This window comes from Antedon mediterranea, chromosome 7, assembly GCF_964355755.1.
Source record: "Antedon mediterranea chromosome 7, ecAntMedi1.1, whole genome shotgun sequence".
Taxonomy (NCBI): Eukaryota; Metazoa; Echinodermata; class Crinoidea; order Comatulida; family Antedonidae; genus Antedon; species Antedon mediterranea.
The window spans coordinates 14,451,500-14,477,387 of NC_092676.1; the positions used below are offsets into that span (position 1 = coordinate 14,451,500).

The window sequence follows — 25,888 nt, forward strand, 5'->3', positions numbered from 1 at the left end:
TAACAGCAAACGTTAAGGTGGGTTGACCTCGGTCCGAACAACACGCTAAAAATTAAAGCCGTGTTCAAATTTAGGGTGTTGTATAAACACGACCTTATTCCATAACACTTTTTCCAGTTACAATATCCCTTATCAACTAAAAAAGTGGACTTGCTTATTTTGTCTGGCACCAAAATGTCAGCATTTAAAACAGTATATTGTGTCTTCATATTGAGAGTATTTAATCCAAGGATATTTGTCATATAAAGAAGAATTAAATGCTCTAAATTGCTTTCCAATTAGATAGGAGGGAAAAGCTTTACTTCATCAGTCACTGTGTAAGAAAATATAAATCAAAATAACACCTTCATAAATGTAACACTTTTAGGTTGTTTGACCGTCATGTATGGACTGACCAACAATATTGACAAATTAAAATTGAATATCGTTTTTACATCTTTAAATATTATATAGTTTTTTGTATGTGTTCATGTAACTATTTTTATCATGTTTTTTAACATTGGAATACGAATTTCAATTACTGTCTATAAAGCGTGGTTCCCACTAGCGACGCAACACAAGGACGTAACGCAACGCAAGTGAATTGACCAATCACAAGCGATGGCTTATTTGCTTGTGATTGCTAAATGTCTATAACTTCGCTTGTCATTGGGTAAAACGCTTGCGTTGCGTTTACGTCCTTGCGTTACGTTCTAGTGGGAACCAGCTTAAAGTTGAACTTGATTGTGTTCATTGGTTCTCCATAATCTCATCCAATCAACACACTCAACGGTACAGTGCGGTATATTGTATTGAGAGTTGCATATTATTATCATGACGTCACATTTGATAATTAACATTCAACCTTTATTTATGTGAGTATGACTATGTTGTCTAGGTTTATAATAGTTCACCAAAATCCCAGCTGGATCTGCCTCATTATTTTCAGTATCTGAATATTCTCATCAATCAAAACCTGCTTCTGCTTCTATACTACTGTCATCGGAACTATCACTTTCAAGAGTGGATTTGGGTTTCTCCATTTCTTTTTAAACCATCTTTTCAAAATCTATATTATTCAATTAAAATTGACAACTTAAGCTTGACTTTATTTATTACCTTTAGTGTTGTATCAATCAAACTAAAATCACATGTTTTTAATAAGAAAATAAACAATAATTATTTTATTATTAGGTCTAAGTAATAATGATTCATGAGTATCTTATTGTCATCACCATCACCCGGTTGCGTTTCAATCACTTTGCTGACTGTCAAAGCCTCATGATCTGCTTTATGTTATATTTCGACAAGAACTGAAAAATGCATCCATTATTGCCACTGGTGCAATGCGACGGGATGCATAAACATCCTTATGTTTCGATTTCGTATGCCTAGAAGCATAATCGTTCTGGAAAATGTCATTGCACAAAGTGCAGCGCACATAATAAACCTATTCGCTTTCTCCATTTTTCTAATGGGACAGAGCATCTAGTTCTGAAGCTATATGTACAGTACGTTGTCTGATAAACTGGGGTGAGTGACCGTATGTGCCCGTTTCTTCTCAGCTGCTGATTGATGCTCCAATACGTCAGCTAAAGTTAATACCATTCTGGTCCCTGTGTGGAACATTACGCGTAAACCGCAATGGGCTGGACCCAATGTTAAACGATTCGTACAAAGGGTGCGTACCTATTGTTTAGTTAAATCGCTGGCAATAATTCATGCAGATAAAGTGTAATAGCCCTCTGACATACTCACAGTCAAAATGAACGTCCCTGTTTTCTAGGCGCTGAAGCTACTAATGATTTTTACTGTATATTATATTCCCTGACAAAAGGTACTCGCGTTCCCCGACGGGAGGGCTAGGCTCCCCGACGAGGGTACTCTTGTCCCTACCGGCATAAATGTACAATTTAGATCTTTTAAACATTAATTTTGCCAGAGACATTTACATAATAACAATTTAACACTTGAAGATTTTGTATTTGTTTTAAATTTCCTGCTTTATGATTAGCAACCATTTCTACTTTGTACCCCAAAGCTTTTGGAGGTGTGCCTTTATAACTATGCCTTTTGTTTGTTAACATCTTTGATAGGCTGATTTGCTTTGTTATGTAATTGGTTATCCGCACTTGGATCTTTTTTTTCTCAATGTTCTTCTTTCTTTAAACAAATTTTGTTGCGCGTGTATCTCTAAATCTTCAACATAACATTGTATAACTTTTTGTGGATTTTTACTTTTATGTTAAACCAAAACAACGAAAAGGAATAAAATTACCTTCGTGACGTTTCGCCGACAATCTGTCAGCTGCTTCAGACTAATGCCTGGTTTGGAATGGTCTGGAACCAGATGAATTTATTCAATGTAATTGTATAACTTTATTAGAAGATTGACCTCTATCTAAAGATGTCGTAATAAGGTTTTCGGTCCTGTGTGAGCTAGTTGTGCAGCGTAAGTTACGCGCGAATTTCAATGATCATAGATTAAAAATCAAAAATCATTTTGTATTGACACTTTGTGAAAATTTAAGTCATCAAGGGCAAACTTTCTATGGATTAAAAATGGCATTTTTCACAGAAAGTTACGCACGCACGTGCGTTAAAAAATTATAATCAACTTTCTATGCATTTCATGTCATTGTGAGCATTTCGAAAATTCCCACGCTTGCGCAATTTTTTATGTGCGTGCACACGTAGCGCAAAAAATTTTTTTTTTTGCATGTTTTATGTTTTTCCAGCCTTTTCTAGTAATTTTATCAACTTTTCAAACAATTTCAACTTAAAATCACGTCCATACACTGTACGAGCACGTCAAATTGCACAATTCGCATGCGTTTTTGATAAAAAAGTTCAAAAATTTGTGAAAATTATGCCTTTTTTTTAACTGTCATAGATTCTAAACTACGTGGTGAACTTTTTTAAAATGACATATTCTCGAAGTAGATGAGTTGAGGATATTGAGGATATTGAATCATGTATCAATATGGCTAACCGGACGTTGTGACGTCATCGTATGGCCACTCGAATATAAAATATAGGATTTTTGTCTCTTTCGTCATAGCTCATCACATTTAATGCGCATCTCCGCTTATTCGTATTCCATTTCCCTCCATTTTTTTTTATATTGCCTAGGTCAATCAATTATCTTTCGCAGGATTTACCATTTTTAAAATGTTTATGACGTCATCATGTGCAAAAGCGTCAATAACTTTGGTCACTTATTTTCACCTATACTGCACTGTATGTAGTGTGTGTTCAAAAATTTGTGAAAATTATGCCTTTTTTTTAACTGTCATAGATTCTAAACTACGTGGTGAACTTTTTTAAAATGACATATTCTCGAAGTAGATGAGTTGAGGATATTGAGGATATTGAATCATGTATCAATATGGCTAACCGGACGTTGTGACGTCATCGTATGGCCACTCGAATATAAAATATAGGATTTTTGTCTCTTTCGTCATAGCTCATCACATTTAATGCGCATCTCCGCTTATTCGTATTCCATTTCCCTCCATTTTTTTTTATATTGCCTAGGTCAATCAATTATCTTTCGCAGGATTTACCATTTTTAAAATGTTTATGACGTCATCATGTGCAAAAGCGTCAATAACTTTGGTCACTTATTTTCACCTATACTGCACTGTATGTAGTGTGTGTTCAAAAATTTGTGAAAATTATGCCTTTTTTTTAACTGTCATAGATTCTAAACTACGTGGTGAACTTTTTTAAAATGACATATTCTCGAAGTAGATGAGTTGAGGATATTGAGGATATTGAATCATGTATCAATATGGCTAACCGGACGTTGTGACGTCATCGTATGGCCACTCGAATATAAAATATAGGATTTTTGTCTCTTTCGTCATAGCTCATCACATTTAATGCGCATCTCCGCTTATTCGTATTCCATTTCCCTCCATTTTTTTTTATATTGCCTAGGTCAATCAATTATCTTTCGCAGGATTTACCATTTTTAAAATGTTTATGACGTCATCATGTGCAAAAGCGTCAATAACTTTGGTCACTTATTTTCACCTATACTGCACTGTATGTAGTGTGTATACAGTATAGTGTATACTGTATATACTTAGCCGTGACACAAAAGAGCACACTAAAATTGTTTCAATGGCTTAATCGTTTTTCTGTGTGCAATATTCTAACGTATGACGTGCACATGGCCTTTGCGCTACGGATAACCTAACTCGTAGTGACGAGTTCAAATCTAGTTTTGTGACTTATAATGTTATCCTTTGTTACAATCTTGTTCACCTGATGATGGGTTATGCCCGAAACATGTCGTACAAATAAACTTATATTGAGGCAGTTAATTTATTTGATCTTAATTTTGTCTATGCCCTGCCTATGCAGCTCTTTGATTTATATATATATATATCCAAAGGCAAATTACTGAAAAAATGACAATGCTGTGGGTATCAGTGGCTGGATCTCAATGGAGATACAAAAAAAAAAGCGAAAAGCTAAATCAAAACGATAAAGTAAAACAGCCAGAAAAGTTAGCAGAGCTTTCGGGAAACACTAGCCCTTCATCAGTGCATGACAAATGAAGGAATTTTGATAACGTCATAGCATAAGAACTGAAGAGAAATACAACAAAAAGGAGACAGGGTGGAGTCTGAATAAGAGTAGAAAACAAAGAAGGAGCTTGGTATAGATATGGAATTTTGATAGCTGATCTGTGTTGTGTCATTCTCATACGGAGAGTGTTTTTTGTTTATATGAGATAAATGATGTTTTTGGTTAGACAATTAATTGATTGTCCGAAAAATACAGCCAGTTTAGTTACTCTTAAATTTTTCAGTAGAATCAACCAATGAACTAAGATTTTGCGCAAAGGTGACTGCCCAAATTTTGCCTTGCATGAGAGTTAATTTCACTCTTAAATTTGGATCTGACTAATATATCATGAAGGTTGGGAGGTCTACGAAATGCAATAATGGGTGGTTCTGGAAAAGCAGTCCTGAGACGTTCTGTGGACTGTAGAATTGGCATATGTTTCACAATAATAGCCCGTAATAGAGGCAACCTAGGGTGATAGATTGTGACCAATGGCACTCTGGTCGAATTTGGCTGAAATGGTTTGTACGTCAGTGTTTGACATTGAGGAATATCTTTTGCTTTCTTTATAGCAGTTTCGATGTATTCCTTCTTGTAATTTCTTATCCCGGAGATGTCCGGTTAGTTCTTCGGTACGATTCTGAAAATCTAAATCTGAAGAACAAATACATCTGATACGTAATGCTTGACTGTCGGGGATGACAACTGCTAGGGAGCAGGTACATATTTTTATTCGTGGGTTTACGGAATAGGTCAGTTTTGAATGTACCATTTTCTATGCCACTGTAGTGTCCAAAAAATCAACGCTACTAGTGGATTTGGTAGCTGTAAATTTGATAGTGGGCTGAATTAATATTGAGAAGAAAAGATTCCAAATTATGTTCACCATGGGTCCAGATCATGAAGATGTCGTCAATGTATCTAAACCAAACAAGTGGTTTATTAGGTTGAAGGGACAGAAAGTTGGCCTCAAGTTGTCCCATAAATAAATTTGCAAAAGATGGCGCCATTTTTGTTCCCATCGCTGTGCCATGAATTTGAAGGTAATGGTCATTTCCAAAAATAAAATTGTTGTTGGTTAAAATCAACATGACCAATTCTCGTAAATGAGCTTTAGTAGGCGTTTTGCCTGGAATTTGTTTATAATTTAAAATACATGCGTCGGCTCCTTCTTCGTGAGGGATATTAGTATACAATGATGAAACATCTAATGTAGCCAGAACAGAATTATTAAGTAAAATTTGAATTTGGTTAATTTTGCGGATAAAGCCTGTGGAGTCCTGAATGTATGAAGGGAGCTCAATCACATATGGTCTGAGTAAATCATCCACATATTTAGAAATTTTCTCTGTAGCAGTGCCATTGACCAAAATAATGGGTCTACCAGGATTGCCTGCTTTGTGGATTTTAGGTAGAAAATAAAATCTGCCTGGAACTGGATTAACCTGTGCCAAATGAGGTCCAGTCTTAGGATCGATGGGGTGTTTTTTTACCATCACAGAAACAGATTTGGCCGTTGTAAGTTTACGATAATGAAGAGGATTGTTTAGCTGTCTTAAGGACTCCTCTTCATAAAATTTGATGTCCATAGCCACAGTGGCAGAACCTTTTTCATATACAGTAAACACAAATTACATCGCTAATTTTGCATATTTTATCATAAAAATCATAAAATGATAATAGCGACTTTACGAAACACGACGGGAAGCCAAAGGACAGTGCTCATGAATAATTTATGCATGAACTTTAATAAAGCAGGTGGAGCTTAGCGTGAAATTCAAGCAATTCAGAAGGACCTCGCGCCACGAGAGAGGGGAGAGAGATACTGTTTGGTTATCGTCGTCTTCACGCAAGGGTGCGTAACTAATAAAACGGCTATGTCAACTGTTTATGACTTTACGCTCTAACAAACACAGGATATTTGTCGTCCTCCCTTAACCGTTATGTTTCGTAAAGTCCCTAATGATGGCAGAGTACGATATGTGTGACAGTACATGTTTTTTTGTTGATACAGTTGAACCTCCGTGAGCAGCCACCTGCCGTAAGCGGCCACCTCCCTTAAGTGGCCACCTCCCTTAAGTGTGGTTCCCACTAGCGACGCAAAGCAAGGACGTAACGCAGCGCAAGTGAATTGACCAATCACAAGCGATGGCTTATTCGCTTGTGATTGCTCACTGTCTATAACTTCGCTTGTCATTGGTTAAAACTCTTGCGTTGCGTTTACGTCCTTGCGTTACGTTCTAGTGGGAACCAAGCTTTAACGGCCGCACTTTCAAAAGCCTGTTTGTTCTTGATATAAAGTTTGCGGTATTACCGCAAACTTTATATCAACATTTGATTTCGCCATGCAAACCTTCAAACAATATACTGTTTGTTCTTCCTATCTAATTAGTGCATTTGGTACCTCCCGTAAGTGGCCACCTCCCGTATATGGCCGCAGCCACTTTTTTAACTAAAAATTAGATTTTGTGTATGGTAAATTACCTCCCGTAAGTGGCCACCCGAAAAATTCTTATACAATTTTTATACTTATTGTGCTTTATAATATTAGCTATACTGTATTTCAAAGCGCTTTTAAAAACATTTTGGTTTTTTAGATGAGATGAGAAAACTTTTTTGACCGACCATTTTCATATCATAAAAGCTTTTAAAATCTTTTTTTTTTTTTTTTTTTTTTTTTTTTTTTTTTTTTTTTTTTTTTTTTTTTTTTGTGAAAATTTAAGTCATCAAGGGCAAACTTTCTATGGATTAAAAATGGCATTTTTCACAGAAAGTTACGCACGCACGTGCGTTAAAAAATTATAATCAACTTTCTATGCATTTCATGTCATTGTGAGCATTTCGAAAATTCCCACGCTTGCGCAATTTTTTATGTGCGTGCACACGTAGCGCAAAAAATTTTTTTTTTTGCATGTTTTATGTTTTTCCAGCCTTTTCTAGTAATTTTATCAACTTTTCAAACAATTTCAACTTAAAATCACGTCCATACACTGTACGAGCACGTCAAATTGCACAATTCGCATGCGTTTTTGATAAAAAAGTTCAAAAATTTGTGAAAATTATGCCTTTTTTTTAACTGTCATAGATTCTAAACTACGTGGTGAACTTTTTTAAAATGACATATTCTCGAAGTAGATGAGTTGAGGATATTGAGGATATTGAATCATGTATCAATATGGCTAACCGGACGTTGTGACGTCATCGTATGGCCACTCGAATATAAAATATAGGATTTTTGTCTCTTTCGTCATAGCTCATCACATTTAATGCGCATCTCCGCTTATTCGTATTCCATTTCCCTCCATTTTTTTTTATATTGCCTAGGTCAATCAATTATCTTTCGCAGGATTTACCATTTTTAAAATGTTTATGACGTCATCATGTGCAAAAGCGTCAATAACTTTGGTCACTTATTTTCACCTATACTGCACTGTATGTAGTGTGTGTTCAAAAATTTGTGAAAATTATGCCTTTTTTTTAACTGTCATAGATTCTAAACTACGTGGTGAACTTTTTTAAAATGACATATTCTCGAAGTAGATGAGTTGAGGATATTGAGGATATTGAATCATGTATCAATATGGCTAACCGGACGTTGTGACGTCATCGTATGGCCACTCGAATATAAAATATAGGATTTTTGTCTCTTTCGTCATAGCTCATCACATTTAATGCGCATCTCCGCTTATTCGTATTCCATTTCCCTCCATTTTTTTTTATATTGCCTAGGTCAATCAATTATCTTTCGCAGGATTTACCATTTTTAAAATGTTTATGACGTCATCATGTGCAAAAGCGTCAATAACTTTGGTCACTTATTTTCACCTATACTGCACTGTATGTAGTGTGTATACAGTATAGTGTATACTGTATATACTTAGCCGTGACACAAAAGAGCACACTAAAATTGTTTCAATGGCTTAATCGTTTTTCTGTGTGCAATATTCTAACGTATGACGTGCACATGGCCTTTGCGCTACGGATAACCTAACTCGTAGTGACGAGTTCAAATCTAGTTTTGTGACTTATAATGTTATCCTTTGTTACAATCTTGTTCACCTGATGATGGGTTATGCCCGAAACATGTCGTACAAATAAACTTATATTGAGGCAGTTAATTTATTTGATCTTAATTTTGTCTATGCCCTGCCTATGCAGCTCTTTGATTTATATATATATATATCCAAAGGCAAATTACTGAAAAAATGACAATGCTGTGGGTATCAGTGGCTGGATCTCAATGGAGATACAAAAAAAAAGCGAAAAGCTAAATCAAAACGATAAAGTAAAACAGCCAGAAAAGTTAGCAGAGCTTTCGGGAAACACTAGCCCTTCATCAGTGCATGACAAATGAAGGAATTTTGATAACGTCATAGCATAAGAACTGAAGAGAAATACAACAAAAAGGAGACAGGGTGGAGTCTGAATAAGAGTAGAAAACAAAGAAGGAGCTTGGTATAGATATGGAATTTTGATAGCTGATCTGTGTTGTGTCATTCTCATACGGAGAGTGTTTTTTGTTTATATGAGATAAATGATGTTTTTGGTTAGACAATTAATTGATTGTCCGAAAAATACAGCCAGTTTAGTTACTCTTAAATTTTTCAGTAGAATCAACCAATGAACTAAGATTTTGCGCAAAGGTGACTGCCCAAATTTTGCCTTGCATGAGAGTTAATTTCACTCTTAAATTTGGATCTGACTAATATATCATGAAGGTTGGGAGGTCTACGAAATGCAATAATGGGTGGTTCTGGAAAAGCAGTCCTGAGACGTTCTGTGGACTGTAGAATTGGCATATGTTTCACAATAATAGCCCGTAATAGAGGCAACCTAGGGTGATAGATTGTGACCAATGGCACTCTGGTCGAATTTGGCTGAAATGGTTTGTACGTCAGTGTTTGACATTGAGGAATATCTTTTGCTTTCTTTATAGCAGTTTCGATGTATTCCTTCTTGTAATTTCTTATCCCGGAGATGTCCGGTTAGTTCTTCGGTACGATTCTGAAAATCTAAATCTGAAGAACAAATACATCTGATACGTAATGCTTGACTGTCGGGGATGACAACTGCTAGGGAGCAGGTACATATTTTTATTCGTGGGTTTACGGAATAGGTCAGTTTTGAATGTACCATTTTCTATGCCACTGTAGTGTCCAAAAAATCAACGCTACTAGTGGATTTGGTAGCTGTAAATTTGATAGTGGGCTGAATTAATATTGAGAAGAAAAGATTCCAAATTATGTTCACCATGGGTCCAGATCATGAAGATGTCGTCAATGTATCTAAACCAAACAAGTGGTTTATTAGGTTGAAGGGACAGAAAGTTGGCCTCAAGTTGTCCCATAAATAAATTTGCAAAAGATGGCGCCATTTTTGTTCCCATCGCTGTGCCATGAATTTGAAGGTAATGGTCATTTCCAAAAATAAAATTGTTGTTGGTTAAAATCAACATGACCAATTCTCGTAAATGAGCTTTAGTAGGCGTTTTGCCTGGAATTTGTTTATAATTTAAAATACATGCGTCGGCTCCTTCTTCGTGAGGGATATTAGTATACAATGATGAAACATCTAATGTAGCCAGAACAGAATTATTAAGTAAAATTTGAATTTGGTTAATTTTGCGGATAAAGCCTGTGGAGTCCTGAATGTATGAAGGGAGCTCAATCACATATGGTCTGAGTAAATCATCCACATATTCAGAAATTTTCTCTGTAGCAGTGCCATTGACCAAAATAATGGGTCTACCAGGATTGCCTGCTTTGTGGATTTTAGGTAGAAAATAAAATCTGCCTGGAACTGGATTAACCTGTGCCAAATGAGGTCCAGTCTTAGGATCGATGGGGTGTTTTTTTACCATCACAGAAACAGATTTGGCCGTTGTAAGTTTACGATAATGAAGAGGATTGTTTAGCTGTCTTAAGGACTCCTCTTCATAAAATTTGATGTCCATAGCCACAGTGGCAGAACCTTTTTCATATACAGTAAACACAAATTACATCGCTAATTTTGCATATTTTATCATAAAAATCATAAAATGATAATAGCGACTTTACGAAACACGACGGGAAGCCAAAGGACAGTGCTCATGAATAATTTATGCATGAACTTTAATAAAGCAGGTGGAGCTTAGCGTGAAATTCAAGCAATTCAGAAGGACCTCGCGCCACGAGAGAGGGGAGAGAGATACTGTTTGGTTATCGTCGTCTTCACGCAAGGGTGCGTAACTAATAAAACGGCTATGTCAACTGTTTATGACTTTACGCTCTAACAAACACAGGATATTTGTCGTCCTCCCTTAACCGTTATGTTTCGTAAAGTCCCTAATGATGGCAGAGTACGATATGTGTGACAGTACATGTTTTTTTGTTGATACAGTTGAACCTCCGTGAGCAGCCACCTGCCGTAAGCGGCCACCTCCCTTAAGTGGCCACCTCCCTTAAGTGTGGTTCCCACTAGCGACGCAACGCAAGGACGTAACGCAGCGCAAGTGAATTGACCAATCACAAGCGATGGCTTATTCGCTTGTGATTGCTCACTGTCTATAACTTCGCTTGTCATTGGTTAAAACTCTTGCGTTGCGTTTACGTCCTTGCGTTACGTTCTAGTGGGAACCAAGCTTTAACGGCCGCACTTTCAAAAGCCTGTTTGTTCTTGATATAAAGTTTGCGGTATTACCGCAAACTTTATATCAACATTTGATTTCGCCATGCAAACCTTCAAACAATATACTGTTTGTTCTTCCTATCTAATTAGTGCATTTGGTACCTCCCGTAAGTGGCCACCTCCCGTATATGGCCGCAGCCACTTTTTTAACTAAAAATTAGATTTTGTGTATGGTAAATTACCTCCCGTAAGTGGCCACCCGAAAAATTCTTATACAATTTTTATACTTATTGTGCTTTATAATATTAGCTATACTGTATTTCAAAGCGCTTTTAAAAACATTTTGGTTTTTTAGATGAGATGAGAAAACTTTTTTGACCGACCATTTTCATATCATAAAAGCTTTTAAAATCTTAAAATCATAAGTAATACTAAACTACCTGATCATAAACAATAAAATACAATTAGCTGGAGAATTTAGAGGCCTGTTGCGTTAAGAGCGGTGAAAAAAAAAATCATGCATAGCCATAAATACATGATTCTGACCCTCTATCTATTCTCAAACAAATGAACAACAGAAGATTATGAAGGGGATTATTTTGTACTAAATATTTCTACTTGTCATTTCAGAGCCTCTGTAGACAGTTTGGAATTGGATACCTTATTCAGATGGTCTTCAACATTTTAAAGTCAATGATGAGAGTAAATAAAATTCCAAGTGGATTGCTGCATTCACTCTACCATCATGATAATTTTCGTCTTGGTATTTTTCTAGGGTTATATACAGCTATATTCAAGGTATCTATTTCAGCTCAGTTTTCAAATGTAAATCTTGGTGCATGGGCCAGTACCAGTTTTTTGCGCAAGCAATATCAAATTCGTAGCATATGCTACCATACATTTATGTCAATTTTTTAGAAATCCATGATAGCAATGCCAATTGTACAGCTTAATAGTCTACAGAAAATATGCAAACAAAAAAATTGGGGTAGGAGTAATTTTTTTTCTAATATTAACTTATAACTTTCAGTTTTTAACAAACAAAATACAATAGATCTTATGCAAGTTAACATTTTTCAAAAATGAATGTACAATGCATTATAAAGAAATTTGTTCGTCATAGTGATAATTGTAGACAATTATGGGCTAGGTGGTAACATTTTTGCGAATAAGATTTTCTTCTGGCATGGCCTTGATGTTCTTTGAGCCTGGTTTGAAGGTAATGTATACCTTTCCACATTCACATGGGATACAGTATACACCAGGTTGACTGTGTTTAGATGGTTTGTTCTTGTACATTTGAAGACACTGTGACAGCTTGTTGACTGCACTGTGAAATACCTTTATGTCAGCGTTTTGTAGTACTCGCTGGATACGATGAGAAAGCTGTCCCAAATATGGTAAACATACAGACTTTCTGAAATCTGCAGGATCCCTGATGTTGGTTGATGATAACTTAAAGTCCTTCCTGTTGATTTCCAATGCTTTGTTGACATGTTGTATATCTTATCGAAGACATTTCTTGTCACTGATGGTGTGGGCTCTTTTGATAAGTTTTACAAACTGATTTCTTCGTTGATATCTGTCCGTGTGAGTGGGTTTGCGATAAACTTTGATCTACATTCGCTTTTATTGCGTAGTAAGCGGTGCACAGTTGTATTCTCCCACCCGGGTTTAGGCTAAAAACAAATTGTTTTATGAGAGTGCTATTTCTGGGTATCTAGAGGTGCCATCATTCACTTTGGGCTGGACTCTCCAGCTGGTTAGGTCAGATGCAAAATTCCCATTCACCTTGACCAATTTAAAAAATGTTCCGCTGGCTCAGGCATTAAATGGTATGATACTACTGTACAACGTAATAATAATAATAATACATACAAATAATACAAACAATGTAGCTGATAATTGGCTTAATTTGCATATAAAGGAGTAGTCACTCTGAACATACATATATACACATATTCTTTCTTTTTAATATGTGCACATTTATGTCAATGTGTAGAGCCTCATTTATAGGTCCTGTCTCATTGTTTTACATTTTGTTTATATCAATGTTTTTGTTTTTTTTAGGCAAAATAAATGATAATAAACTGTAGGTTTAAATTTTAGTAATATTACTTATTATTACGAATTATTTAATTCTTCATTTGAGAATTTTTTTATGGAATTAAGACACATACACACAAATCTGTTGTCCTCTATTACTGAGGACTAGGCAACAGTACTGATTTAAATTAAAACTTTTAAAGGTTTTTACATTAATGGGATAGTGTTTAACTGTTAGGAACTGTCTGTGGCCGCAAGATACAAAATGTGTTACAATGTCTTCCTTTTTTATGCAGACTCTTTGTTGTACATTCAGGTGGTTTAGAAAAACAGATCATCCAATACATGGATTAATAGCAGGTAAGTCAATTTGGTGTTGTACCTGCAGTAGGATGTTCCTTTTTTATATTATATTTTAAATATGAGCAGCTTGCCAATATTTTCAGTGTATGTTGTAAGGTGCTTTCGGTAAATTATTTAAACCGACAAGAACCGTTTAGATTTTGACCATCATTTAGGCGTGTTTGACATCAACTGTTCTAATTAGTTCATCTAATTCATGAGATAGACCACATCAAAGATAGTGTAGTAGGAAGATGTCACGCTTCGCTTAAAAATTAGAGAACCTCTCACGACGAGTAGGTATAGACGAATCCAAAACATGAGGATCGCACTACGAAAATGGTATGTTTGGAAATAAATTGTAAAAATAATCCAGAAAAAACATCAAACTTCTATTTTTTTGTTTTTTATTATACAAAGATAAAAAATAATATGATGTTTTCATACTGTTTTTAAATCTTTTTAATTGTCAATACATTTATTTGGAGTGATTTTTAGAATGACATAACTGTAAACACTTTTGGTTCCATTTCTTTCCGTACCCAACTTTATTTGGCTAGGATTTATCAATATTATATGCATTTTTAGTAGGTTCTGTAATGCAATGTGTAAATATTTATTTGTGTGCTTTTTCCCAATGTGTGTTGTGTTTTTTGTTATAGTAATAGACTTTGCATTTAATTCTGTGTGTTTAAATTGACATGCTTGGTTAGTCAACTTTGTTCTTTGACCAAGACTTCGTACAATATTGCCTTGACAACGACTTATTCCACGTAGCAGCGCTATACAATCTTTGGTATAACTGGCTAATCTAGCTAAACCGGTAGCCTAGCCTATATACTTCATGAAATGTGCATAAATAACAGGTCACACTGACACAATGGACAAATAGTTCTGGGCATGCACAAAGCAATTACTTTGTTATGTAATCGAGGCATTTGATGTAAGGTTTGTGAGTTTTCCATGTAATTTCACTGTACCCTGGTTCAATTAATACAAAATGTCTGCGGTCGTGTTGTAAATACATGTTGACTTGTAAACTTGGCATAAAAAGTGATTTAAGAATTGAAACTCGGGAAGTTTAAAAATGTGTCGGGGATGGGGGTTTGCTGTAACGCCGAGAGTTTACATGTTTGTAAATTTCTAAGACTTGCAAATGAATTGTAAAAATGTTATCATCCTTTAAATAGTCCACATGTGTGAGGAAGAGGGAAAAAAGTATGATCGTTTTGCTCATTGGTAGCATGCTGCATAAGAGTGTCTTTTCTGGCCAATTAGATAGCCGTTTATCATGAATGTTATGTGCAAAAGTACCATTTCCGGCCATCTAAGGGTGTCATTTAACAAAATTCAGGGGGGAAGGGGGGGAGAGGCAGTGACCCAAATACTTAGTGTTCGTAACAGTTTGAAAGATATATTGTCTCCCTAAAAAATGTTTTTCAAATTTGCTTTTGAATGGGTCGTTTTAATGTCACAAAAAACTGATCAGAAAAAAAAATGTACCTGAAAAAAATGTAATTTAAAGCAAAAAATACTTCAATGGCCAGTGAGGTGCTATAAAGGGACACTCAAGTGTGAACAAAGTGTATACTATTACAAACAAATCTTTTTAGTATGGACTGTTTGATCATAATTCAATGATTATCAGCCTAGATTGACAGTCAAATGGGAGTCATTTGACAGTAAATTTATTAAAAGGTTCATCTGGATCACTGTATAGTATATTAAATAGTAAATTTTCTTTTGGATGATCCAAAGTCGAATAAAATTTGTAAACTTACGTTTTTTACTCTAGCTTTCGCTGGTCAACAACGCAGCTTAATCATGAGTGAGTCTCTGTGACTTGGACTTGTTACCATTAGATCTCGTATATGGTATAGCACCATCTATAGATCGTTAAGGTTTTCCCAAATGGGATTGTCGGGGCCTCTCATTCCAGAAGGATCTGCAGAACATCTTAACTCACACTTAAACACAATTGACAAAACAGGTAACATAAAATTTACAACTGAGCATATATCTAACAATACATTACCTTTCTTAGACATCATAATTAGACTGAACAATGGAGACCTGACGACGACAGTTTACAGAAAAAAGAACCACACAGACCAATACTTAAATTTTCACTCCTGCCATCCATTGGAACATAAGTTAAGTGTGGTTAACACTCTGGTTGACAGATGTTAAAAAGTTGTCACTAAAAAAGACGAGAAACTAACAGAAATGAAAAAGATCAAACATGCGCTCGTTGGGTGCGAGTACCCTAATTGGTCCATGGACAAGATAATCCAAAAAAGATCAGAGAAAGGAAAACAAAATGTCAAACAAAAAACAAAAGATACAACCAACAAAAACAAAGGTAACATAGGGATACCTTACATACCAAGAATATCAGAAAGAATTAGACGCTGCTTATCTAGTTACAATGTCAACACTTATTTTACTCCACAAAACAAATTAAGAAATCTTTTAGTTCACCCAAAAGACAAAATAAAAAATGATGACAAATCTGGTGTAATATTATATACCAAGTAAATTGCAACAACTGCAAAAAAGCATATATAGGAGAAACAGCCAGAACCTTATCCACAAGGATAAAAGAACACAAAGCAGATGTCACTTCACATTGTACAGGGATCCTAACACGTTCAGCCAGAAATTCAGCTTCAGAAATTGTTCACAACTCAGCCATCACCGATCACATGACCACTCACACTCATTTACCAAATTGGAACGTAAAAATACTGGACACAGAATCGTCATGGAAAGGAAAATAAAAGAATCAATAAAAATAAGAAAACATGGTAACACTATGAACAGAGACGACGGCGGTTTGGAACTCCCAAAATTGTACAACAACTTACTAAAGAGGAGGCCCCGGCAATCCCATTTGGGAAAACCTGAACGATCTATAGATGGCGCTATACCATATACGAGATCTAATGGTAACAAGTCCAAGTCACAGAGACTCACTCATGATTAAGCTGCGTCGTTGACTAGCGAAAGCTAGAGTAAAAAACGTAAGTTTACGAATTTTATTCGACTTTGGATCATCCAAAAGAAAATTTACTATTTAATATGATAGTAAATTATTATAATACCGGAAGACTGACAGCAATTTATTTTAAAAGATTAGATCAAACAAAAATTATTTACCTGAAAAACACTGTAATTTAAAGCAAAAAAAAAGCTGCCAACCAGCCAATGGATTTTTGGTTAAATTTAACTTTTTTCATTTTATAAGTGAAAACATTATTTTTTTGGACTTTATTAAAACTGCAAAATACCCTATTCAAAGTCTGATTTAATCAATCTTCATTTTTCATGTTTTGGAAGGACAATACATCTTTAAATTAAACCAGATTGTTTGATTATTTTGTAGGATTTGCTGCAGGTCTCTCAAGTGTTTTCTACAGAAGTACTACTACAACACTCTATTTTCTTTTAAAGATTCTACAGGTTTGAATAATTTTGCTTTATACTTTATTGTTTGAAAAGACACATTGAAATTTTAGTCATTCTTGTTATCTTAGATGGACTTGGAGCTGTTTCTGCTGCATAGAAATAACTTAAAATTGGTGTGATAAATTAACTCCATTTTCTTGGGAGCAGAATAACTTTTAGCTGACAAAAAACGATTATTGATTTACAGTGCTGACCCCGAGTCAACTACACTGCAGTAACGTTTGAATTAACTGCCAGGACCAATTGCATTTTGGGTAATTCTAACGATTTTTGTCAATTATTTAACTGGTTATTTCAGAGCACAAATTGAGCAGAAACGTGGTCTTATTATTTTATTTATTTCGTTATGCAGCAGAAACAGACCCTTTGATACAGTCATGTTTTTTACATATAGTGCGTGTCGACTTTGTACACATCGCACATGTTCAATACATATCACGCGTGTCGTGTTTTTTGCACATCGCTCACGTCACGTTTACACATCTAAATCAAATATAAATAAAATTTGTTTGAAAAATAGGCCTAATGTCAGCCATGGAATTAATGTTTACCTGTTTACTTCTGAGTTTTCGAAATATTTTTTTAATTAAAGGAGCCTCTCAGAATAAGTTGACCCGTATCTGACAAGTCGGACCGTCGGCCACGCGTAGTAATGCAAAAAATAAACAACTTAATTCAGTCGCGGCAAAGACCGTGCAAGTATAAAATTGATAACAATTGTATAGAACCTTCCATTTTATAAAATAGGGGTAAAATGTACACACGCACACGATTGTTTTTATAGTACTATGTAGGGCCTACTGTACGTACAAAATTCGGAAAGTTAATGTGGGTTCGTTTTTTCAAGACCTTTGATTAATGTCCAGACAAAATTACTTCATGAAAAAGTCATGTCTGTGAAGTTGGTTACTAGTTCCTAGTTCCTAGTTCCTTATTCAAATTCAATTAAAGGGACAGTCACAATTTTTTTTAAAATAAGATTTTAATACGTAATAACTGTCTTAATTGAGTTGTTATTGCATCAACATGTTAGCCTTGACCTCCTCTCCTTCTTCTGGTCCAAGTTCAATAACATTTTATGCATTTACGCCCTCTACGGCGAATAAGTAACTGGCTTTTACGAACGTTATAACACTTGACCTACTTAATTTTTTCAAAATATTTTGGTATGGATCGATGACCCTTGACCTACTCTACCATTTGCCACCCCAGTTCCGCAAACTTTTTTGCGTCTACGCCCTCTACGGCGAATTAGTAACTGGCTTTACAAACGTTATAACACTTGACCTACTTAATATTTTGAAAATATTTTGGCATAGATCGATGACCCTTGACCTACTCTACCATTTGCCACCCCAGTTCCGCAAACTTTTTTGCGTCTACGCCCTCTACGGCGAATAAGTAACTGGCTTTTACAAACGTTACCGGTATAACACTTGACCTACTTAATTTTTACAAAATATTTTGGTATGAATCGATCACCCTTGACCTACTCTACCATTTGCCACCCCAGTTCCACGAACTTTTTTGCGTCTACGCCCTCTACGGCAAATAAGTATCTGGCTTTTACAAACGTTATAACACTTGACCTACTAAATTTTTTTTAAATATTTTGGTATGAATCGATCACCCTTGACCTACTCTACCATTTGCCACCCCAGTTCCGCGAACTTTTTTGCGTCTACGCCCTCTACGGCGAATAAGTAACTGGCTGTTACGAACGTTATAACACTTGACCTACTTAATTTTTTCAAAATATTTTGGTATGATCGATCACACTTGACCTACTCTACCATTTGCCACCCTATTTCCGCGAATTGTTTTGCATCTACGCCCTCTACGGCGAATAAGTAACTGGCTTTACGAACGTTATAACACTTGACCTACTTAATTTTTTCAAAATATTTTGGTATGAATCGATGACCCTTGACCTACTTTACCATTTGCCACCCCAGTTCCGCGAACCTTTTTGCGTCTACGCCCTGGAAATTGCATTTGCTCACTTATCACATAAAAATATCGTATAAAAATATCATATAAAAATAAAGTATAAAATGTAGAATAACAATATAAAAATACACAATGATTAAGATAGTACATCATAAAATCACAGTTCATAAATATTTAAGTTAAAAATAAAGATCATTACAAAACGGTTTAAAAAGTGTCTTATATTTCATTATTAATTATATATTATATTATTATTATTGTTATCAAAATTATTGTAGTTACCTCTTAAAGTCATCGTTAAATTTTTTAATCCCAGCTGGGAGAAACGAACTTGAGTATCGACCCGTCCGCGCCACCACCGGCCTCAGTCTACCACTTCTACCAGTGTGGCAGCGAGCCAATCACTCCTAATGCCCTTTCTAACACCTTACATATGTAGTAATGCAAAAAATAAACAACTTAATTCAGTCGCGGCAAAGACCGTGCAAGTATAAAATTGATAACAATTGTATAGAACCTTCCATTTTATAAAATAGGGGTAAAATGTACACACGCACACGATTGTTTTTATAGTACTATGTAGGGCCTACTGTACGTACAAAATTTGGAAAGTTAATGTGGGTTCGTTTTTTCAAGACCTTTGATTAAAGTTCAGACAAAATTACTTCATGAAAAAGTCATTGAATCGAGCGTTATTTTTGTCAACAAATCACCACTTGCTTGTATTGAGCTAGCATGGAACAACGGACAATATACTCAAGGGTATTAATGTGTGACAGCCAAGATTCGGCACTTCGATCGTTATTCATGCAACGCAGTAAAACTGAAAGTTGTTGCTACATACAGGTTATGCCTTAACCTCATGGGCCGACCGCCGATGTAGACATACAGCGGTAGAGTAGGCCTAGTTCTAGTATTAAAACAATCACGAGTTAAAACTGTGATTTATTTATTTGTTTTGCCAAGCATTGTTGTGCACCATATATTTAACGTTATCGATAATGGTTTAATGTTTATGGTTTATTCAACCAGGTTAATAGCAGCGCGCGGATACGAGTCAACTTATTCTTAGAGGCTCCCTAAACAAAATTTAAAATGGGCAAAATTACATACATACATACTTGTACATTTCGGGTCATTTAAAGGATTTCAAAATGTTCTACATTTTTTTGCGTTTTGTGCATGCACTTGTGCGCTCAGCTCGTACAAAGTGTACAAAAATGGTTTTTGCAATTGATTTTGTTTTTCATACCTTCTGAAGAATAGGTAATTTAATGCAAATTTGTGCATAAATATACCTATTTTTAATCAGTTATAGCTCCTCAGGATGGCTGGTTAATCCCATTTCAAAAAAATGTTTTATGGAAGCTAATGAGTTGTAGATATCAATTCATGTACAATTTGTACCTACAAGATGTTCTGACGTCACCATATGGGCACTTGAATTTTAAAATTTATTTTTATATTTTAATCTGTTATGGAAATTTTGTCTAAATGATCCATGGTCTGTGTATACTGATAAAATGTTGACCAGACGTTAACCTAGAGTAGGTTCTATGTTACAAATATTTCAAAGATTATGGGTAGTATTTTCGTTTCTTTGGAATATCATTTTGATTTGTCTGTTAAAGCATTACTTCTAACCTATCAATTATAGCGCGGGAGGTTGAATGATTGTTTCGGAAGCCGTATTGCCAATCATTTAGTATATTGTGTGTTTTAAAGTAATTATACAATCAAGAATGGACTATCTGTTCAAAGATTTTAGAAAAAGTTGGTAGTAGTGATATCGGGCGATAATTCAAGACTAATTGACGTTCCCCTTTTTTATATGGGATTACTTTACTTACTTTATCTGTTCAGGTATTAAGCCGAAAATGAAGAGATAGGTTAAATATGTAAGTCAAGGGCTTTACAACCCGGATTTACTATATCATTTATAATATTCCAGGTTTTTTTTTTAATTTCCTATAGTATTGTTAAAAACATTTTCATAATATGATTTCTTTCATTTTCATTAAATTTATTTCACCAACTGAGTCATCATGACCACACCAGCATTCAGTTCATCATGGATACTGTTTTTGAAGGGAGACTTGGCCAATTTGAACCTACCAAGTGCTGACCCAAGTCTACCTGGCGTCTTTAATTCGGTTACGGTATGGATGAGTCATGTATTCATGGATCACGAAATAATGTCATCTACTCCTGGTATCACAAATCAACCTAGAATAACACCTATGCAAATAGCTCAAACACAATCAGAAGAATTCTTAAAGAACTCAAAAGTAGAATTAACACTCTTAAGCTTCCTTCAGCTCAAACTAAATGATAAATCACCATCTGAAAACCAAATTGATTGCACCAAGCCTGTTGTATAGCTGATTTCTTTACAGAGTTGGTTATTTCGTGGATCACTATACAATCCGTTTCATCGAGTACATTTCCAATTTGATCGTTAGTGTATGCGTGTATAATGCTTACATCTGCTCTTGGTAAAACACAACTTGCTTTAAGTTTTTTAAGGTGAGAATTTCCTATGTAGTAGTACAGATGGGTTTTCAGAGGCTCGATGTGTGTCATTATTTTTCATAAGACTTTGTGCGTACGACACTTTCTGACTGATTGATTAACAATTTGGAGGTCTGATGCGTCAATGGCAACTTGGGTTAATTTTGCTTAGTTTCCCTTGCTTTTTCTGTTTGTTTATTTCTGTCTGTAGTTTGTTCTGAAGATTTGTTATTTGTTTCGCTTGACATGTATGACAACATTAGCTGTTAGTTTTTTGTCTCTTTCTGTTTTATTGATTTTTTTCTTAAATTTTTTCCATTTCTACCCTAATTTTATATAGGCCGGTAGCGTTGGGTTGTCTGTTGTTTTCGGTGTACCATAGCTCCTGTCTTGGGAGTTTTATTTTGGCCTTTAGTTTAGTGTTTTCAATGAGGATGTTATTATTGTCTTTAAACAGGATTTTGAGTAGTTCATATTCTTGAGAAACCGGTAATAATATCGGGGGAAATTTCGTTGATTGGAATAATTCACTTAATATGATTTATGTGTGAGACATATTTTTGTACATTTGAAAACCCAATCCTTTTTTTGTCTTATGTGGGGTCATAGAATGGAATGGTCCTTGACCACATATCTATCTATATATTCATTTTGGTAAAGATCTTGTAATTACTTTTTGAGAAATCCTGCTAACAAACGCGATCAATAACATATACCTCCTTGGCGAAGGTAAACAAGAATAATCAACAAGCGCCTGATTTTCTTTGTTACAAGAGTTTAACATTAAAATTATACCAAAAGGACGCTTTTTTTCACAGTGCCTTTCATCTTCTATTGCTATGTTACATCTGTCACATATATCTGAATCATAGATACAACATAAAATTCTTCTATGCAACAATTTAAAATTAAATTGTGCAATTTTACTTATGTTTTTCGTACAATATACTTTTCTATGCCATGTTGTATTCCAATCAAAAGATTATAAATTAAGATCTCTTTTCCATTTCGTTTGAACATTTGGTTCTGTGGATTTATCCCTTGTAAAAGCGTTTTTAGCATATAAGTCATATTTTTTCACTTATACTACCTGAATATTATCTTTAACATTAAAAATGTCTTGGAATTGCTTGTTTTAAACAAAAATATTCAACAATCCAGTTCTTTGATGTCTTAATTTCTTGTAAAGACTTAAAAGAGTTGTTGTTAACAATATCACTAATTTGTGTAATTCCAGAATCAATCCAGTTTTGATTATATAAAGATTTATTGTTTAGCACAATATATTTGTTGCCTCACAAAATCTGTTTATTAATTTCATCTATACTTTGTGGTTCAGTGTAAAAATAATTATTATATTGTGTACAAATTGATATAATTTCTTTATAGAAATTTGGAATATAAGTTAAAAACTCGTTTTTATTATCTATTTGCAAAATTTCAGATAAGTATTTAACAGGATGTAAAAAAAAAGCGGAATACACTTCCACTTTCCTGGATCGGAAAGTAACCGCTTTATCCAATTTAATTTTAATGATTTAACAACTGAATTAAAATCAGTTAGTTTTATACCTCCGTGTCTAATTTCTTGAAACATAATATCTCTTTTTATTTTTTCTCCTTTTCCATTCCAAATGAACTTTAAAATAATACTGTTAACCTCATTTACAATATTTTTGGGTACCTCTATATTATACTAGCATTATAGACTAGTTTGAAGAGTGCCAGTGTTTTTATCACCATTACTTTACCAAAAATACTTAAATTTCTTTTTAACACATTTTCAAAAATGTCAATCTTTTCAACCCAGTTTTTTTTGTGGCATTTTGTTTTATCATAACCAACAAAAACACCTAAGAATTTGACAGGCTCATCAACCCATTGTATTGCAAAAGGTTTATGAACGTTGCTTTTTGAAGATCCTATCCACATTCCTTTTGTTTTTTATTTTGTTAATTGACATTCCTGCAACCTTACAAATCAAGTCTATTGTATTTAAACAAGCTTCAATACGCATTTCATCCCTAACAAAAATTATAGTATCATCTGCTAACTGAGGAATTTTTAATTCCTGTTTATCATTACCGGTATACCCTTTTGAAGGCAGTATAATACCTTTAAAATGAATATTGTTTCTTATATTGATAGCCATTGGCTCTACAGCTATTAAAAAAAAGTAATGCCGAAAGAGGGCATCCTTGTATCTATTATGGTTAATTCTGACATAGGCGAGCGCAATGGAAAAACTTCGGTATAAATCTCCGCCTTGGATACCTACCTTATCTATCTTAGATGTACAGTGAAACGTAGATTTGATAACATTAGTTTTCAGAACTACGCTATTGTTCCATATTTCTATCTTAGGAAGATATTATAAATGTTTTTTTTTATTTCATCAGTATATTTTCAATTCAATTTCAATTGTACGCGGGTCGAAGTAATTTCCGGGTTAACGATAAGTTCACACATTCACCCTCCAACTTCCTGGTTTCAACAAAGTTGGCCGTTAGTGGCTATATAGCCATTTTAGCAAAGTAAATCTGGACTTAAATCATAATGATTTTTTTTACACTGTTATTATCTTAATAATGATTAACAAATTCTTCATCATTTAATAAGCTATTAATAAGTTTTCATATTCCAGGACCCTTTTTTTCTTGATTTGTCTGAATTTTAAGTGATATTGCTAGATGGTCAGAACAAATAGCAGGTCTGATATCAGTACTAACTATTTCACCATTTTTGCACAGAGTTTGAAATGCATCAAAAATCTAGTCTTCTATAAACATTTTTCCGTCTCATGTATATTGAGATTTACCAATATCATTATTTATCTACCATATCTATGAGGTTGTGTTTATACATACAATTTTTGGTGAATTGTCAAAATAGTTTGCACTGTATTTTTGGTCAATATTACATTCTAATATGCAGTTCATGTCTCCTCCCATTATTATTATACTGCTTTTTTATATTACATAAACAATTAATTTTCTTCTCAAGCTTTGTAAAAAATAAAGCTATTTCTTTATAATTGTTTGGTGCATAAATATTAATTAAATTTAAAACTGTACTTTTGTGTTTAAAGCTTACAATAAGTATTCTGCCTTCTGCGTCAACATATTTTATGTTAAAATCTTCTAAATCTAAGCCTGGGTTAAATAGAATGGATACACCTCTGCTATTTGTTTTTTCCAAAACTATTACTAAAACTAAAGATACCAAACTCCTTTGCATATTTTATTATAAACATTAAAATTGGCTTTGTCAAAATGTGTTTCTTGAATTATATCAGTTTTTTTGCTCTTCAAACCAAACCTTTCTTCTCTTAAACCATTAACATTCAAAGAGATTAGTTGTAGGGGCCGATTTTTATTTTGTTGTTTTCCTTCCATTATTATATATTTTTTCTTTGTTTTATCTTTTAAAAAAAATATCAATTTACTGTACTTTATAATACATATTTTTAAAAAAAGGTGTCATTGTAAACATAACACCATCTTTTAACTTACGGAGTTCGATTTTTTCTCTTTCTTTTCCAGTTATTTTCACCACTTTATTTTCTTTCTTTTGTCTAGCCGCTGCAACAAGTTCATATTTGTCTTGTTCTGGTACAATATTTGTGGCAAAGTCTGTAATCGGTCGCATTCCTTTCGTACTTTTTGCTGTTTTTTCTGATGTTTTGTTTTCCTGATCCTCCTTTTTTTTCACACTCTTTTGCTTTCTTTTTCTCTTTTTTGCTGTTGGAATGCTGTCCTGTCTGTGTGTCGTCATCGCTGTTCTTACCCTTTTCGATAGCTTCTCTCATTATCTGTTGTACTTTCTCGTCCAGTTCCAAAGAATCGTTGGTATTTGCTTTTTCATTTAAAAACTCTTAACACTTACTTAAGACATGTACAATCTTGTTACAGGTATAACATCTTATTTCTTTTAACTTTGTTAGACATTCATATACTTTATGACCTGGCAAATCGATTTAAAGCATTTCTTATCACTTTCTGGTCCTTATGAAAAAGCCTTCGGTTTCAACAAACACAGCATGATCTCCATTTAGAAACCGAGAAAGCTTTCCATTTATTCAAAATGTTATGTATTGCACTTGGCTAATTCCCTTGCATCCAAATGTTTTTGCATCTGTAATCTCCTCATCTCTTACAGACAGAGTTATGTCTTTGATCAACAAGCAGGTTTTCATGCTTTCTATCATGCACATTAAAGAGTTTACCTTTGATGTTCAGCCCTGATCATGTTATAACCTTTACCCTTTCAGCATGGTCATTAACATATATCCTCCATCAATTCCTCATTTTTTGGGCTCCGACTAGAAAGTCACAATTTATAACCTGATTCAACGCAAAGAAAATATCCTCTTCCTTAGATCTAATATCTTCATCTTTAACAAAGATCG

General features: G+C 34.4%; 1 protein-coding gene across 2 annotated transcripts in view; it reads left to right on the plus strand.

Annotated features, from left to right (window-relative positions):
- Nucleotides 1–25,888, plus strand: part of LOC140053866 (transmembrane protein 135-like) — a 63,714-nt gene that overhangs the window by 31,950 nt on the left and 5,876 nt on the right. For both annotated transcript variants that reach the window (XM_072098594.1, XM_072098595.1), the window contains exons 9-11: nt 11,794–11,961; nt 13,506–13,569; nt 16,937–17,013. In XM_072098594.1, coding sequence (XP_071954695.1) covers nt 11,794–11,961; nt 13,506–13,569; nt 16,937–17,013 — 309 coding nt within the window. The remainder of the gene's footprint in view (nt 1–11,793; nt 11,962–13,505; nt 13,570–16,936; nt 17,014–25,888) is intronic.